The sequence below is a fragment of the Syngnathus scovelli genome, chromosome 7 (assembly GCF_024217435.2).
Source record: "Syngnathus scovelli strain Florida chromosome 7, RoL_Ssco_1.2, whole genome shotgun sequence".
Taxonomy (NCBI): domain Eukaryota; kingdom Metazoa; phylum Chordata; class Actinopteri; order Syngnathiformes; family Syngnathidae; genus Syngnathus; species Syngnathus scovelli.
The window spans coordinates 12038244-12054689 of record NC_090853.1 but is presented as its reverse complement, the minus strand read 5'-3'; the positions used below and the strand labels follow the sequence as shown (position 1 = coordinate 12054689).

At 39.6% G+C, this 16446-nt stretch overlaps 2 protein-coding genes across 2 annotated transcripts in view; both read left to right on the top strand.

Moving 5' to 3' along the window:
* The window catches only part of LOC125972547 (rho guanine nucleotide exchange factor 17), a 40926-nt gene extending 37726 nt beyond the window's left edge, over positions 1 to 3200 (top strand). Inside the window, exons 22-24 of the mRNA XM_049726298.1 lie at positions 83 to 178; positions 299 to 481; positions 621 to 3200. Coding sequence (XP_049582255.1) covers positions 83 to 178; positions 299 to 481; positions 621 to 829 — 488 coding nt within the window. The 3' untranslated portion in view covers positions 830 to 3200. The remainder of the gene's footprint in view (positions 1 to 82; positions 179 to 298; positions 482 to 620) is intronic.
* Positions 3201 to 6665: 3465 nt separating this feature from the next.
* relt (RELT TNF receptor) lies at positions 6666 to 16382 on the top strand. Its single transcript, XM_049726317.2, has 10 exons — positions 6666 to 6829; positions 11137 to 11211; positions 11306 to 11401; positions 11761 to 11945; positions 12188 to 12243; positions 12361 to 12615; positions 14098 to 14166; positions 14464 to 14542; positions 14800 to 15174; positions 15412 to 16382. Exons 2-10 carry the CDS (start codon positions 11146 to 11148, stop codon positions 15563 to 15565), a joined length of 1335 nt encoding a protein of 444 aa, XP_049582274.1. The 5' UTR covers positions 6666 to 6829; positions 11137 to 11145; the 3' UTR covers positions 15566 to 16382.
* The last annotated feature ends 64 nt before the right edge of the window (positions 16383 to 16446 follow it).

Genomic DNA, 16446 nt, shown 5'->3' with positions numbered 1-16446 from the left:
CGTGAGAAGTTGCCCCTCCCCGTTCCAATTATACACATCCAACACCTCCATTTCATTTATATTCTTCTTTGTTATCATTCAGGTGCAGATGCAATCATCAGACAGCACAAAGCCGCTTGCTTGAGAATCACAGCATTGCTGGCATGTAAGGATCTGTTGTGGATTGGCACCAGTGCAGGTACAACGAGAATTGTAATTGTTGATAAAAGCGTATCAAAACACAGTGGTTAAAAAACAACAACACAAGCTTGCCTTGGCTTTGCCCATCCCTTCTAAATTACTGTTATGTCTTTCTTAGGGGTGGTCCTCACATTACCGATCCCAGCAGTTAGTTCTGGGACTGGGGCATGTGCGGTGAAAACCCCCCTTGTTCCAATGGGCTCCGCCCATGGACACACAGGCCATGTTCGATTTCTGACATCAGTCGAGCTACCGGAAGGTTTGGGAATGAACTTCCATCCTCCATCATCGGATTCCACAGGTATATAAAATTGCGGCAACAAGCACAATCAAAGGTGTAAAGCCTAAAAAATTAATTTTTTGTTTTCCATTTGTTGAACACAAAAGCCAATGTGATTTTTCAGGACCCACCATCATATTTTGTGTTATCTTTCTCCAAGGTAAACAGTCGCAGGATGGCACCATCATTGATGGAAACCTTCAAAGGCACGATTCCACTCGCCGCCGAGCCTCCGCCCACCAGCTTCCAAAAACCAATCAACTTGTCATATCAGGCGGGGATGGCTACGAGGACTTCAGACTGAACAATAGCAGTGAGACTATTGGACGGGATGACAGCACCAACCATCTTTTGCTGTGGAGAGTCTGAGATAATCAAGCCCGGTTTGGACCATCAGACCCAACTTTCCACTTGCCGCATACAAATGCTTCAGCCTCGTGTGTTGTTTTAGTTCTGTTCGGCTCCACCAGTCTTTGCGCATTATGGCTATGAATTCCCGCTTAAACGTACACATGATTATGTTCACTTCAAATCTAGTCCTGTCGTGTATGTTTATTCTAGGATGGGCTGGAGAACACCGAGTGGATTTCTTTTCATTTTTTTTATTCATGGCATATGAAACGGAAGTCACAGAAGTCAACTTCTTCTCATCTTTCGTCTCAATTTCAGTCGCAAGATATTGCTAATCTCATCTTGTAACAAAAATGTTTTACTTCAAGAAGTGGTACCACAAAAAAACATTCCACATTGTAGTGAGATGTAATTTTGTACCGTGTTTGGGATGCTGACCATTAACGGAGAGGTTCAGAATTGAAGTAGACTTCTGAAAACCTGATTGGACCCTGAGATCAAATTGAGGCCAACATATCATCAGCAGGCAGCGATCCAACATTGAAGGGAGGATCCAAGCATAATAATAAGGTAGAATATGATCGAAACCTATGTAACCACTTTTTGTGCTTATGTTAAATCCATCACCTCCTGAAATATTAGCCATGTATTCTTGGATACACAAGTGTTGTCCACAAATAATCATGATCTGCTTAATGTTTAAAGACAACAAAAATTAAGTGCCACTAAGTAATGTCTTTATAGACGAAAAGTGCATTACCATGACTATGCCAAAGCCTTCTTTCTATATCTTACTCTATATGATTAAAAGATTTATTTTGCCAGAATCATCTGCCAGGAAGACAAATCGGCACTTGATTGCTGACTTTATTAGCGGTGGCTCTTCAAGTTGTAGCAGATGAAGATAGTTATGTACAGTATTTATGGTTTTGACTTCAACTTATTCTTGACAGCACTTAATTTATAGAAAATGTAGCTTTCACCTTTTCGCGAGTAGAGGTACGACGAGGTCGCAATGTCAATTCCAGGACATGCGAATTGAGTCCAAGCACATGCACAGCACAGGGAATAATGGAAGCCTCAAAGATACTTACGATTTCATTTTATCTCTTTTGCGGTAACACATTTGCCCCAATCTGAACGGGTTGTGGGCGCACAAGATATATCTGCCATCTTTGCAAGAGAAAAAAAAATGCAACAGCATAAATGTAGTAGTTGTTTCTTGTTTTACTGTTTGTATGAGCGACATAGTGTAAGTGTGATTCATTTTCACCTGCTATAATTTTCAGTCTTTCGTCTGCCGGATAGTGAGTAGGTCAGAAGGACAAATGCTAAGCACCTGCACGTGCCTTCAGGAGGCTCGAAGTTAAGCCATTTTACACATTTAGGCGCGCACACATGTCCATGGAAGTGAAGGACAGGTGAATGTATCCTTACGCAGACCGTAGTCTCGGGATTTGAGGTTTAACGCTGATCATTCTGGATCGCTCCAAGCCGAGGAAGAAGCGCACCTTCAGCCATCTGGTCTTTTCACCTTGTGCATCAGCATTAGGTGAACTCTCCTTCTGTGAGAGCAAGCTAATGCTTAAGTGGATTAAACTGGCCATTGTGATATCTGCTTCGTAGTTAATGAGATGACGTTGAAAAACACCTGTCTTATCTTTTTCTAAATGTTTTCTGTCAACGTTTGGACTGCAGTTTTCTTCCCGTACTTTAGCTTGTATCTCTGGCCAGTATGTGGTAGACTGCATTCGATATTTGAAGAGATGTAAAGCACACTTGGATGAGGGGAAACATTTTTTTTTCCCAATTTTTAGAGGTTTGCATCAGAAGTTCACCTAGGGCAATTAAAGAGAAAGCAGTCACATTTCATGCATAACTCAAGTTGATCTCCACAATACTTAAGAATGGAAAGAATAATGTGGTCTATTGAAATGACTTAGCTTGTGTGTAATGTCCTCTCAGCCTGATGTGGGCAAAGTCTTTATTGTTGTAAATATTGGTATAGTAGACCTTTTTTTTTTGTAAATAATGCACCCAAGGTCCTCAATTGTCAATATGAGTCTATGGCATATTTTTATATATTTGTGTAAAGTCTTTTTCTTCCTCCAGCATGCCCTGTGAGCACCACATGTAAATTATACCCAAAAATGAGACTAGATGGCCTTTATTGTGACCAAGCAAATGCTCTGTGCCATCTGTGTTCTTGCTGGTAGCCAGTTTCATTCCCGACTGTGTTTTCAACATGATGGATGTCTGAAGGGGGTAAACAATGGCAGCAGGTGCAATTGCTTGACATCTCGTAGTTTTCATTTGTCATTTCCTGTGTTTACCTGTTCTTTTTTTGTCCTCGCTGATTCATACTTGGAATTAAATATGTTCACCGGTGCCACTGTGTTTCTCTTTTTTGAGTTACCAATTTCAAACTTTTGAATTATCAGACAATACTAAAATAAGCATCAGTCTATATCTTCAAGATTTGTACTGGACTTCATTATTATAACAAGGGAAACTAATAGTTACAATGTGTCTAAAACAGTGGTGGTGTTTTTCTCTATGAAAGTGACAGTATTGAATGATACATTGATTCATGATTACCGTATTTTCCGGACTATAAGTCGCTCCGGAGTATAAGTCGCACCAGCCATAAAATGCCCCAAAAAGTGAAAAAGCCATATATAAGTCGCTCCGGAGTATAAGTCGCATTTTGGGGGGCAATTTATAGGACAAAATCCCACACCAAAAACAGTCATGAAATAGCAACAACAGGCTAAACAATAGCAACAACAGGCTAAACGATAGGTATGCTAATGTGACAAATACAAACAAAGAGCTGAGAACGGGCCTGACGTAACATATAGAGTGATTAAGCACAACTATTACATGAATAACATGTTTATAAAACCATCGGTGTCACTCCAATTCATTAAATAGCAACAACAGGCTAAACAATAGGCATGCTAACGTGACAAACACAAACAAAGAGCTGAGAACGGGCCAAATAATAATAAATAATAATAATAAATATAAGAGGAGCAAAAATAGAGCAAGTGTACATGCAGCAGACAGTGGACTTGGATATGGTGCTTTAAAGTGTTAATTGCTTTATTTGATGTTTTCTCTATTTTTTATGTTTTGAATATGTTCAAGATAAAGATATAAAAGCATGTGAAGTGATCAACTATACTAAAAATAACATGGGAAGTGGTCAACTATACTTGTAAGTGATGTCTTAATGATCAAGTAAAAATTTGTGAAAAAAACATATATAAGTCGCTCCTGAGTATAAGTCGCCCCCCCACCCAAACTATGAAAAAAAGCGCGACTTATAGTCCGGAAATTACGGTATCTTCATTCTTGACTGTCTCAGTCTAGACGAGAAGGACAGGTAAATGTATCCTTACTAGATTCCAGACACTCGTACCATTACAGTATTATGCTTGTCTGGTTTTAAATGAGAAGAATCAGAGAGACAAAACACGACGTTGACACAAGTTTCAATTTTCAACACAAACATACGTAGGTTACGTCATATCATTTTTCCTTTGTGGGGAAAGCAAACAAACGCATATTGAAAAACAGAATTCCATTTAGTTGCATCAATAGGTTGCTTTTATATCACCGGGCTGCTCTTTTTCTAGATTAACTGAAACTATAGAAGCCAAATGCAATATATAATTGCAGCCACTTAAGCTGCGCAATCGGTCCATAATTCAATTTAATGTAAAATACAAAGACGGAGATAAAATATTTGTTGGGAAGTATTAAATCAAACAACACTTAAGTCTGAATGACTGAATACATGGTGTAAGTAAAGCTGTTCATTAGATCTGTTATGTCCAAAGTCAGGCCCGCGGGCCAAATCCGGCCCACGGTCATATTTCATACGGTCCACAGCTTCGGTCTTATAATGTATTATTCATGGCCCGCCTGCACTGTCAAACTGAATTAAAAAAAAATCATGAAACTTGAAACTGTAATTCCTCCTATTACCAAAAGGTGGGAGTACCAGCCCTCTCCGCTCATTTCTGCCATGGCGATTGCAAAGAAAACGAGGAAAGTTGACATTGAGGGCCGTCGCTTTCAAGAGAAATGGGAATTACAATACTTCTTCACTGAAAATCAAGGCAATTGTGTTTGTCTAATTCGTAAAGAGACAGTTGTCTTTTTTAAGGATTTGAACCTAAAGAGACACCATCAGACTAAACATGATAACACATACGACAAGCTAACAGGGAGTGACCGCGCTGATAAAGTGAAGCGGCTCCAAGCTGAACTGGCATTACAACAGCGATTCATCACGTGGGGCTGTGAGTCAAAAGTAAATCAAAAGTAAAAATTACTTAATATTAAATATTACGAAGTGGCCATGTTAATACTGTTGAAGTTATGAACCTGTAGACGTGACACAAACTATTACTTTCTGAAAAATATTGTAAATGACAAGAGCAAAATTCACTTGTTTTAATAATAACATACAACTTTGCATTACTTATAGCTCCTGTTTAAAATGTTCATGAGGCAAAAATAATTTTAAACTCTTGTAAATTAAATTATTTCATACAGTTTGTTCAATGTTATCTGACTCTTCAGATATGAATGAAAGGCAGAATTTGTGTTTTTAAAGTTGTTCACATCTGCCTGAGTGGCTTATATTTGGTTATTTTGTCATTTAAAAAATAAAGACAATTGGGACAATGAAATTGGTTTCATAACAGTGTGTATTTGCATGAAATTTCTGTAGTTAAAAAATGTCTGAAAAAAGAATTGGCCCCCGGGCCCCTTCACTTTATCAAATCTGGCCCTCCATGCAAAAGGTTTGGACACCCCTGCATTAGATCATTATGAAAGACAAGTTCAATGGGCATTTTGCTCAAACTCTCAACAAATTACAGGCTAACTCCTCAACAGTAAAATAAATGAGTTCAAATTACTTTGAAAGGGAATAAATTACATGGTGCGGTATAGCTGTACCATGGATCTGGATTGCTGCACATTCACAATAACAGCAATGTCACTATGAATCTGGTTTGCTGCATATTCAAATTGAAGATACTATTTTGGAGGGCTCTGTATAATGCGCCCATTATACACACACACATATATATATATATATATATATATATATATATATATATATATATATATATATATATATATATATATATATATATATATATATATATATATATATATAGGGGCGGCTCGGTGGCGCACTGGGTAGCACGTCCGCCTCACAGTTAGGAGGGTGCGGGTTCGATTCCACCTCCGGCCCTCCCTGTGTGGAGTTTGCATGTTCTCCCCGGGCCCGCGTGGGTTTTCTCCGGGCACTCCGGTTTCCTCCCACATTCCAAAAACATGCTTGGTAGGCCGATTGAAGACTCCAAATTGTCCCTAGGTGTGAGTGTGAGTGCGATTGGTTGTCTGTCTCTGTGTGCCCTGCGATTGGCTGGCAACCAGTTCAGGGTGTCCCCCGATGACGGCTGGGATAGGCTCCAGCACGCCCGCGACCCCCGTGGGGACTAAGCGGTTCAGAAAATGGATGGATGGATATATATATATATATATATATATATACAGAGCTCTTTCAATAATAATAATAATACTAATAATAAATCATAATGAATCTCTGAATCTGGTCTTATTGAATGCCTGCCCACACAAAATGTCTAACTATGAAATTATCAGAATCCACCTTTGTTATCTTTTTTTTTTTTTTTATATAACTATCGATGATGAAAGTGCGTTTATCTCTTCCACAAAGTCTGGCACTGCTGTAAGTATATACTACATAGGATCCGTTGCCGATGTGTGCGTGGCGTCATCGCTTGGCTGTGACGCAGGCTGAGCTTGAGCCTCCTGCCCACAAGAGAGGAAAGCCCGGGATCGAGAGGGAGGACTCTAACCGACGTCGTGCCTTTTAACCACAACAAAGCCAACACGTTAACTTGGTTCACCGTATGTGGTCATGTTCGTGTCCGAACTCTGCATCTCAACCACTTTTATCCACCGAGACCGGTAAGTTGGACGCCTCTTGTATTTGAATGGACGATCGCTGCGTTTACTGCACGGTTCATGTTGGGGTTTTGATTCTCCACATGATGAATTAATTACAAGCGGAGTTTTGGGTGCCTTTCATCCGCTAAAATAAGTTTTAAGAGCTGTGACTACTCTGTTTTGTCATATAGTGTACGATCTTTTCTTAGTAAAGTTGAACAAAGAGGCAGCTCTTTTAAGTTAAGTTTGTCACCGTGGTGTGTTCATGTCCGTCTGGAAATGATGGCAGCCGACTCAATGACGTCACTGTCAGCACCGTGATCCCACACTCTTAACCGGCCGCCAGCTGAACTTGCCAGTGCACAGAACAACGCCAGCCTGGCCTGGGTCAATCTCTTTGTGACAAGGCACAAGTGACTGATTGTGTGTGTGTGTCATGTATTATTGCAAAGGATACACTCAGTCCCTCGTGCTAGTGGTGATAGAGACATGAGCCTGTTACAAAACAACTGCTGAGCAATGACAATGAAGCCCACAAAGCATGAAATTGAACCTCTTGTCAGGTATTGCATCTTTCCCTGTAAGTTGCAGTGCAATTCAACCGTTTCGTTTGAATTCAAATATAAGTGTGTGTCAATTTTAGTTAGAAAAAATAGGCTGCTGCATTGCACTGTTTATTTTCTAAACTAAAATGTGTAGCATGATATCTAGTGGTCATGGAAATTGTAGCCTTCTCTGCAATAAAAACAGTTAAGAGGAGAACTGACAATTACATTTGGCCATAGCCTGCTGTTTTCGTGGCATCAGATTCAAGTAAAATTTTTGAAAGTAATATATTATTGTAAAATTAATGTAAGGTGTACTTTGTTACATTGTTTTGGTTTTAGGTTATGATAAATATTTCCATCAAACAGACTTTAGAAAACACGTTTTTGCCCTCTTGCCAAGGGACATAAACTCTTTCATTTTATTTGCATTGCCCATTTTTATAATCTGTAGCATGTCCCTTCCACATTCCTTTTTGTATTCATAAATCAAAATAAGACTCACTTTCTTGTTTGCATTTCTTTAGCTTTCCCATAAGAGCGAAGGTGGAAATTTGCCAGGAAAAAATGAGTCAGGCTTTTCACTTCGTTAGATAAGTGGGTTGTGTTCCCATTACTAGAATGATAATTACCTAAATATTTCTTTAAAAGTAGAAAGGGCTGTGCTGTTTCTTTAACGTGTGTGCTCATGCTGTTCTTATCCTGACAATGCACATACCTTCACCATAGAAAAAAACTATAAAAGCTGTGTTTAGGCGTGTTAGTGCAAATGAAAATATCCTACTTCAGGGTAGTTACATTTCAAACATTATGACAATATGGCAACATTACACTCAACTGTAATGTACTGTAAGCTCGCCCAAATGAGGCCGTTGTCATCTCTGTTTTCCGCAGCTTCAAGCGGGTCAGTGAACTTGACCTCTTTGCGTTCCAACGTGATAAATTCTAATCTAACAGTGCGCAGGAAACGCGTGTGTACTGACATACCAGTCCACTGGAAAACTTGACGACTGACAGCATGCCAGCAAATCCAAGGTCAGAAGACAGTGAATGCGCCACGACCTGACTGACATTAAGCAGTCATGTATGAAATGCGCAATTAGAAACCAACACAGGAAGTGGTTGGCAGGAGTAAACAGCTCAAAACATGTTCACGGATCATTTAACAACAGAATCATACATGTCTAGTCCTAAGAAGAAACATTCTGAGGATAATTTTGACCAGTTCACGCTGAAAATTGACCCCAATGCCAAACATACATTTTGTTCATTTTTCTTGTCCCTCATGCTCCAAGTGGCAGCATGACAGTAAGGAAAATAAAACTCTTGAAGTGCCCTGTTTGTTAAATTCAGCTCCCAAATAGGTGCTAGTGTGTTACCTAGTGCAATATGTTATAGCAGGGGTGTCAAACTCATTTTTTTCACGGGCCGCATTGTAGTCATAACTTCTTTCGGAGGGCCATTATAAATGTATGAGCATCTCATATTATATACAGTAAAAGCTACAAAACAAACTGACAAATAACTCGTTTTCAAATCAGACGAGTAAAAACTGGTCAAATATTTAAAAAAAAGGTTTTCATTAAAAGTGAAGATAATTTGCAATTCTAATAATGATGCACAATTTGTCTTCGCCAGCCACATAAAATGATGTGGTGGGCCGTATCTGGCCCCTGGGCCTTGAGTTTGTCACCTGTGCATTATAGCAAGAGAACACAAGTGCATAGTTAAATCAACTATATGAAGCAAAGTGTTGAGAGAATGTTTTTAAATCATCGGTTGTTAGTCAAAGTCTGTTTTATTGTCAATTTCTTCACTTGTACCAGACATACAAAGAAATCGAAATAACGTTCCTCACCATCCCGCAGTGATAGCAAGACAAGTAACAATACTGTCAAAGCAGTGCTAACTGTTAACCTAATGCTAACTCTGTGGTTCTTAACCTGGGTTCGATTGAACCCTAGGGGTTCGGTGAGTCGGTCTCAAGGGTTCGACAGAGGTCCGAACAAACCTAATTTATTGTGTAAATTCTGATTTCCCAGTATGTAATTTGTTGTGAGGTCATGCATAGTGTTGGTTTTGTTCTTTGAGCAAGGTGATGTTCATGCACGGCTCATTTTGTGCACTAGTAAAAATCATCTATGTCTTGAATTTCCCAAAAATTATTTTTCACTAACGAGGGGTTCGGTGAATGCACATATGAAACTGGTGGGGTTCGGTACATCCAACAAGGTTAAGAACCGCTGTATTAACTCCAAACTAATACAGCAGTGACATTAAGTAGGTAAAAGTGCACCGTGATGACCCAACACATTTTGAACATTTTATTCATCATCATGTGTGTGTCCAGTGTTAGTGAAGGGGCCTGTGTCAAGGTTTGTGTGCCCAAGCAGTACATTGACAGATCCACTCAGCAGTATACTTGAGTCTTCCTTCAGGTTTCACCACAGGTTGCTGTACAGTATATGCAAAGCTTCTTCAGGGTGTTTTCGCTGCAAGTGGGTCCATCTGTAAGTCAGGCCTGAGTGTGCTGTTCTCCTTTATTTTTTATTTTGCTTCCCTCTGTGCAACCTTTCCTCTACTTTCTATCGTAATCCTTGCTGCAGTTTCACATCTCCATTATGGGAAATTGAGGTTCGGTAATCAGTATCACCGCTTGCGTGATTTGAAACAACATAGCCCTTCTTATATGAACTAGCAAGGAATTTAAATATCAAGCAAAAACGTCTGGCATCAGCTGTAATTTCATTACTAGTCAGCATGTTGTGATACATTTAAGGGAGTCATAGGTGACTGCTCTTTATGGTATGCATCAGGAGGTGAAATTGAGGAATATTTTGCTTTTAATCTATCCTGTCTGGACCTGCAATTTTTAATTTAAATAGACTTTTCTGAGCTGTTTGTCAACACTGGTGAAATTTCACACATTCATTTACAATTACCGTAATTTCCGGACTATAAGGCGCACCGGACTATAAGCCGCACCAGCTAAAATTCAGGGATATTTTAGTTTTTTTCTTACATAAGCCGCACCGGACTATAAGCCGCACGTGCACATGAGTTTTTTACAAAGAAAGACAGTACACAGAAAGCCGTAAAAATCCATAAATATACCGCGCCGCCATTTAAGCCTCAGGGTTCAAAGTAACCTTCTGAATAAAATGCATTAAAAGTTCACATTCATTACAACTTGTTTTTGGTGAGCACAATGTCAGAAGAATTGAATTTAAATGCTGATTGATTGGGTTTTAATACAATGCAGATGGTCCAAACAGCGCCACTGCTTTGTGTAATCTCTGAGTAACATGGCAGAGTATGAAAAAGGGTTTAGAGCCCTTTGACGCAGGTCACCTAGCGTGTATTCCTACTAAAGCTCATAATAGTCACAAGCAACACAGCCAGAATAAGCAGCGGCCATAGTAGTGTTTCAAAATAGTATTTTTGTTGTTGTTTTGTTCTTCAAGATACCGCACAACAGTGGTCCACAGCCTTTTTGCGAGTGTATAAAAGTGATCAAGTCATCACAAAAATCATGAAAAAAATCGTATATAAGCCGCACCTGACTATAAGCCGCAGGGTTCAAAATTTTGGAAAAAAGTCGCGGCTTATAGTCCGGAAATTACGGTACTGGCAGAAACAGTGTATTTGTGTTAAATGTATTACCTATCCCAAAAATGTTTTGAACTGAGTATAATAGCCGTTTTATGGGATTATTGATTCTGCCTATTTTTCGACAAAGTGTGGAGCTACCCTGAACACATTTTGTAAAAAAATCTTCTACAGATCTTATGTATGTACAAGAATACATTGAAGATGAGGAGGAACCACCTTTGCCGCTCAGTGATTTTTCTTGTCACGGTAATCCTTTACATTTCAAAATACTAATAATGCTAAGAAAAATCATAAAGGCGTCAATGCTTTACGATTTAGCCGGTGGTTTTGTCTGTTCCAGGTGTTTGGTTATTGCAGAACTACAGCAGTGCAGTGTCAGTGGGGAGGAGAAGGGTGCGTGTGTCTTGAATGCCCCGCCGGCCAAGAGCCTTCTCGAGTGAGTCAGACATCTTTGCGAAAAGAGAAACCGGGAGACAGTTGACTCATATTGATGAAGTAGCAGCTGTTTTCGTTAGCTGCGGGATGTCAAAACGGTATTGTGTTGACACATGATTTTTTTTCTTAGATAACATTAATTTAAATTGGCCCCTTGAGTGCCACACTTTGAAAATTATGTACCCACTACAATTTGAGAAACTGTATTTTGCATTGTTTTCAAGGGCCGTTTTGTCATTGTATAAGCACGCAGAAGCATTTTGCATAATGACATTTGGTAAAACATTTCAAATTAAATAGATTCTTTCGTGACCGCTTTCAGAAACATTATGATCTATGTATTTGTTTATGTCTCGCCAGCCTTGTGGGAAAATTCACACTCAGGCAGAAGAAGTGCAGTGCCGTCCATGCCGGACAGGAACCTTTTCAGACTTGTTAGACTCTGAATTGTGTCATCTACACTCCTCCTGCAAGCTTCTCGGGCGTAAACTCATATCGCCCGGCACTGTGAACTCTGATGCTGTGTGTGGCGGCTGTCTGCCTGGGTAATTAATCCAAGTCTTTGTCAACATTTGTCACAATTTCCTGTGTGCCTTTACACATTTACTTGACATTGTAGCTGCAGGCTTCTGTTGAATCTTTTAATTTGAATTTTGTTTAGTTGAAACCACACAAAACACTATTTACTACAGTTGTCAGGAAGCTTGCAGGGAATTTTTTATTGCTTGTTCATTGTATCGTCTTTCTTCATTCTGCCAAATGTGCTATGTTCTTTATTTTTTCACAGATTAAACTTCAAAGCTAGGGTGGGAAGTTATTCAACGAAAAACCCCTGTGTAAACAGTAAGCATGTTTTTTTTCCCCACTGTTGCATTCAACACCCAAACTCCTTAACTTGATGACTCAAAAGGCCAAATTAAAACTGATTGGAAATGTTCTGATTCTGATTTCTCCCCCCAGTGACTGTGCACAGCAGAAGCGTGCGCACAGTGGGGCAAGACTTGATAAGTGGCGCTGGAGGTCCAGTCAATGACACCGTTGTGCGCAGCACTGAGGAAAATATGGCCGAGTATGCTGTGTTCGCCTTGGTGCCTATCTTCTGTGTGACGGGCCTGCTGGGTATTGTGATTTGCAACTTCTTGAAGAAGAAAGGATTCCGCTGCAATGCTGAGAAGGATGGGGTTGATGCAGAGGCAGCCACACCTCAGAGAGAAGGTGAGACAGGACTGGACAGAAATCTACCTAAAAGGCCGAAAGGGGGAGGATGAGCGCCATATTCAGTTCAATTCCAAGTTTCTGAATGTTTGTGATAATATTTTGAACTTTAACCCAGGCTCATTTATTAGGGGTCATGTATGCTCCATTTTTTCTGAGCACACACTGTTATTTTTGGGCTTTTTCTATCTGAGAAGCAAGAAAAAACATTCCTATCAACTCACCAGGGAGTCAGAGAGAAAAAAAAGTTAGGAAGAGTGTACAGGCTTCTGAAGGACTATGGATGGGAGAGGAACTGAACTGAAGTCTCACAAATGCTGAGATCTCACTTGCCTTTATGCGGGTTCGATCTTTTACTTCACACCATTTAAACGCCAGTCATCTGTTCAAGATGATTCAATTGTTGTGAGGAGTTATGCTTCCTTGATGTTTGTAACTGTGAAGGGGCTAGTGTGTGTCACTTCAGTCCAATATCACAGCAGTAACATAAAGGCCAGGTAGTTGCTGGGTGCAAGTAAACAGATTTACTAAGCTCAGCTGGCTTTTCTCTTTCACCTGATGTCACAAGCCGTGACAGCTGATGAGCCATACGTTTGTTTTTTATGAGGATGTCAGAGCCAGAGCACAGCTGCTCTCCACATATGTCTTCCACACGCACATGTGAAGCAGACCGCTGACTGCTCCTTTTAGATATCATTGTCATTCATGAAATATTGCTTAAACTGTGATTTTAACAAGCTAGGCAAGACATTTTAAAAGCTTCACTCCCAAAGAAATATTCTCCCTGTTCTCTTCCTGTTGTGAAACCTGAGCCTGCACTAAATGGAAACGCCCCAATCCCATTACCTCTTTTCTCTGTCCTTTTGCACTTCGTTCGACAACACGCCAGCCTCATGTGAACATGACACGCCATCCTTCGCTCGTCTCTTTTCCCAGCCGGATCAATAATTCAATTAGGTGCTCACCTCATGCTTTATGTTGCCTCTTTCATCTACAGTACTAAACCTTCTCTGTGCTGCTCCAGTCTGCATCAGGTCTGGTAGCTTTGAGAGAGGGAATATTTGGGCATTTTTCTTCTCGCTTTTGTCATTATTATGTGACAGCCCTCGTCACATTGTTTATCCTTGTTTTAGTTTATAGTCCAGGACATACAGTTCAGTCTCCAGCACATACTGTATGTCATCAACTCCAGTCACTGGAGAAGGCCCACGAGGAGGACTTGAAGCCGGGAGCAAGCTCAGTTCTGCAAAAATAAAATCACATGTGCTACAGTGTTAAAGCTGACTTGAGGACTAGTAGAACAAGATGTAAAAATAATAAGTGTTGGAGTTGTTGCACAACAATGCTGACGTACACTTGAGAAATGACAAGTCCTCACAAGTTGCCTCATAAGATGGAAATGACACCGATTGATATATTGTATGTGCCTGTACTTGACAGAAGTACACACTTTAAAATTTGTCTTACTTTTCTATTCTCTAGGTAACAATTACGATGACCTAAATGAAGACACCATCGGTATTCTTGTTCGTCTAATTACTGAGAAAAAAGGTGGGTGATTTTGGTTCTTCACATCTTGTACACAAGCAGAATTAATTCAGTGAATTCAAACAGGCCACTTATTTGTATTGATTAATAGTTTTTAATTATTTTTTTTTATTCAAACAGGCTACTTATTGGTATTGATTAATGTATTTTTATTAACATATTTAACTTGAGTGGTTTTCAAAATAGATTGAAAAAATATTGCTTACCTTACTGTTAAAGCTTTTCATGTGTTGTTGGGAGTGGTATTATAGAAATTACAGTATATATGTTTGCACCAATATTTAAATGTTCGGTTTTCAGAAAATGCTGCTGCATTAGAAGAACTGTTGCAGGAATATGAGAGCAAACAGATGGCCCTGAGCAAAGTCTCATCAGTCAAGTAGGTCCACACACGCACACATTTGCACACACTTAGAAACATTCCGTCACAAATCCACATGTATTTTAGTCAGGCTATATCATCATATATCATCACAATCATAATGAGTTTAATCTGAACCAACCATAATATTGAAACCTGATATTTTTTTTTTTTGGGTGGCAACATAATAGGTAGATGTCCGCTGTTGGTATACATTGTTGTCAGACAATGCATTCTTTTTCAAACTAAATCCTCCTTGTTTTTCCCTCACTCAGGTTCCCAATGCTGCCTCCCTTGTCCTCATTCTGCTCCCTCCCCAGACTTTGCCCTCATCAGTCGCACCTTCACACCATCTCTGGCCTCTCCGACTTGGGACCAAATCACGGCTATCGTTGCTCCCGTTGTGCTCAGAAGAAATGGCCCGCTGTGCTCATACCCCCTCTGGATTCCCTTAAAGATCCTCTGAATCCCACGCAGACCCTATTTCCCACCCTGAAAACATCCACTGAGCAAAAGAGGGACCCCCTGCTGCCAGGAATGTGTGTTAACACTCAGTGTACACAACCACCGGTGCCAAATACTGTGCAGGAGACCGTAAAGCGCAATGAGGGAAAGGAATGGACAGAGTTGAAAGTTCTGTCTGTGGGAAGGTGAGATTTCTTGTTGCCATACAATACATATCTAATCATTCCTTTGCACAACATCTGAGTCATATTTCCAAGACTTTAGCTCGATTTCAACATGGATATATAGCTTTTCCCCTTTAATGAAAATCCATTGCCACATATACACCCGTGTTTGTATTCACTATACATCTGTTAGTTAGAAAGAAAAGTTACCCTAAAAGCTACAGTATACTTGTAAGCTAATATACTATTCCTCAACAGATTTCAAGTGGCTCAGATTCCTGAATATAAACCGGTCATAGAGGAAACAATTACGCCATCCCATGAGCAACGTGAATCCTTTTTTGGTGGGATTCAATTTTCATCCTCTTCATTAGCGGGTCTCATAAGGTACGACAACAGATTGTCATCATGATCCCCTCTTGTCGATCAATTTTTGTCTGTAAAAATGTTTGCGGCGTGACACCAACGTGTAACCACTGCGGCCAACCCCGCTGCAAGAGGATTGTTCACGATGAGCAAAATGAAACAAACAATGAACAGTATGAAGCTAATTCAAAGATAAAATGTGTATGAGCAATTAGTCAGAGTGGAGAGGTTTATATAAAATTATTGGATTAGCAGCTGTCATTGCTCTGCACTTTAAGGGCAGGTGAGAGGAAGAATACGCCCCAGTGTTTGAACATTTATAACAAAAGAAACATGCTCAGGTAATCTCGCTGTCATTCTTGCGCAACAAACCGTCTTTCCTCCCTGTGTAAATGACACCCTTATGGTGGAAAAAAAACATACAAATGCAATGTGTGTGTATGAAGTGAGGTAAACATTCAGTCACTTAGTGTGCAGCATTATCCAAAAATATGAATTAAAGAAGAAAATGGTGTGTTAACTTATTTCCACTCATAACTTATTTTCACTCGTACAAGACCTCGTACTTGATATTTATGAACTGGTTGCTGAGTTTTTAGTGATTTTAGTTGACATTTTCCTGAATTTCAAATTCTGTGCTATATGGTATTTATGGTAATATTTTTTTTTTATAACTTATCACGTTGTTACAAATAAGATGTCAAAGAATTTCAAGAATGGGACATGATTATGAGGATAATCCTTTTAATCTGTCATCCTTACACGTAGTCAGTCTGAACTGTTGCTGGATTAAAAATGCATCTCTGTGTCACTTTTTTTAAATGTATGTTTTTACTGTTGAAATAAAAGGAGGGAATTTTGAATACCGTTTTGTCTTTTATTTTTTAAATAGAGGGTTAATAGAGGTCTTGCCGACTATACCAATAA

What these genes read in the sequence shown, in the direction of transcription:
- relt (XM_049726317.2), top strand. Translation starts at nt 11,146, where the DNA reads ATGTACAAGAATACATTGAAGATGAGGAGGAACCACCTTTGCCGCTCA. An exon ending in TGTGGCGGCTGTCTGCCTGG is followed by an intron (nt 11,946 to 12,187) that starts GTAATTAATCCA and finishes ATTTTTTCACAG; the next exon opens with ATTAAACTTCAAAGCTAGGG. An exon ending in AGCAAAGTCTCATCAGTCAA is followed by an intron (nt 14,543 to 14,799) that starts GTAGGTCCACAC and finishes TCCCTCACTCAG; the next exon opens with GTTCCCAATGCTGCCTCCCT.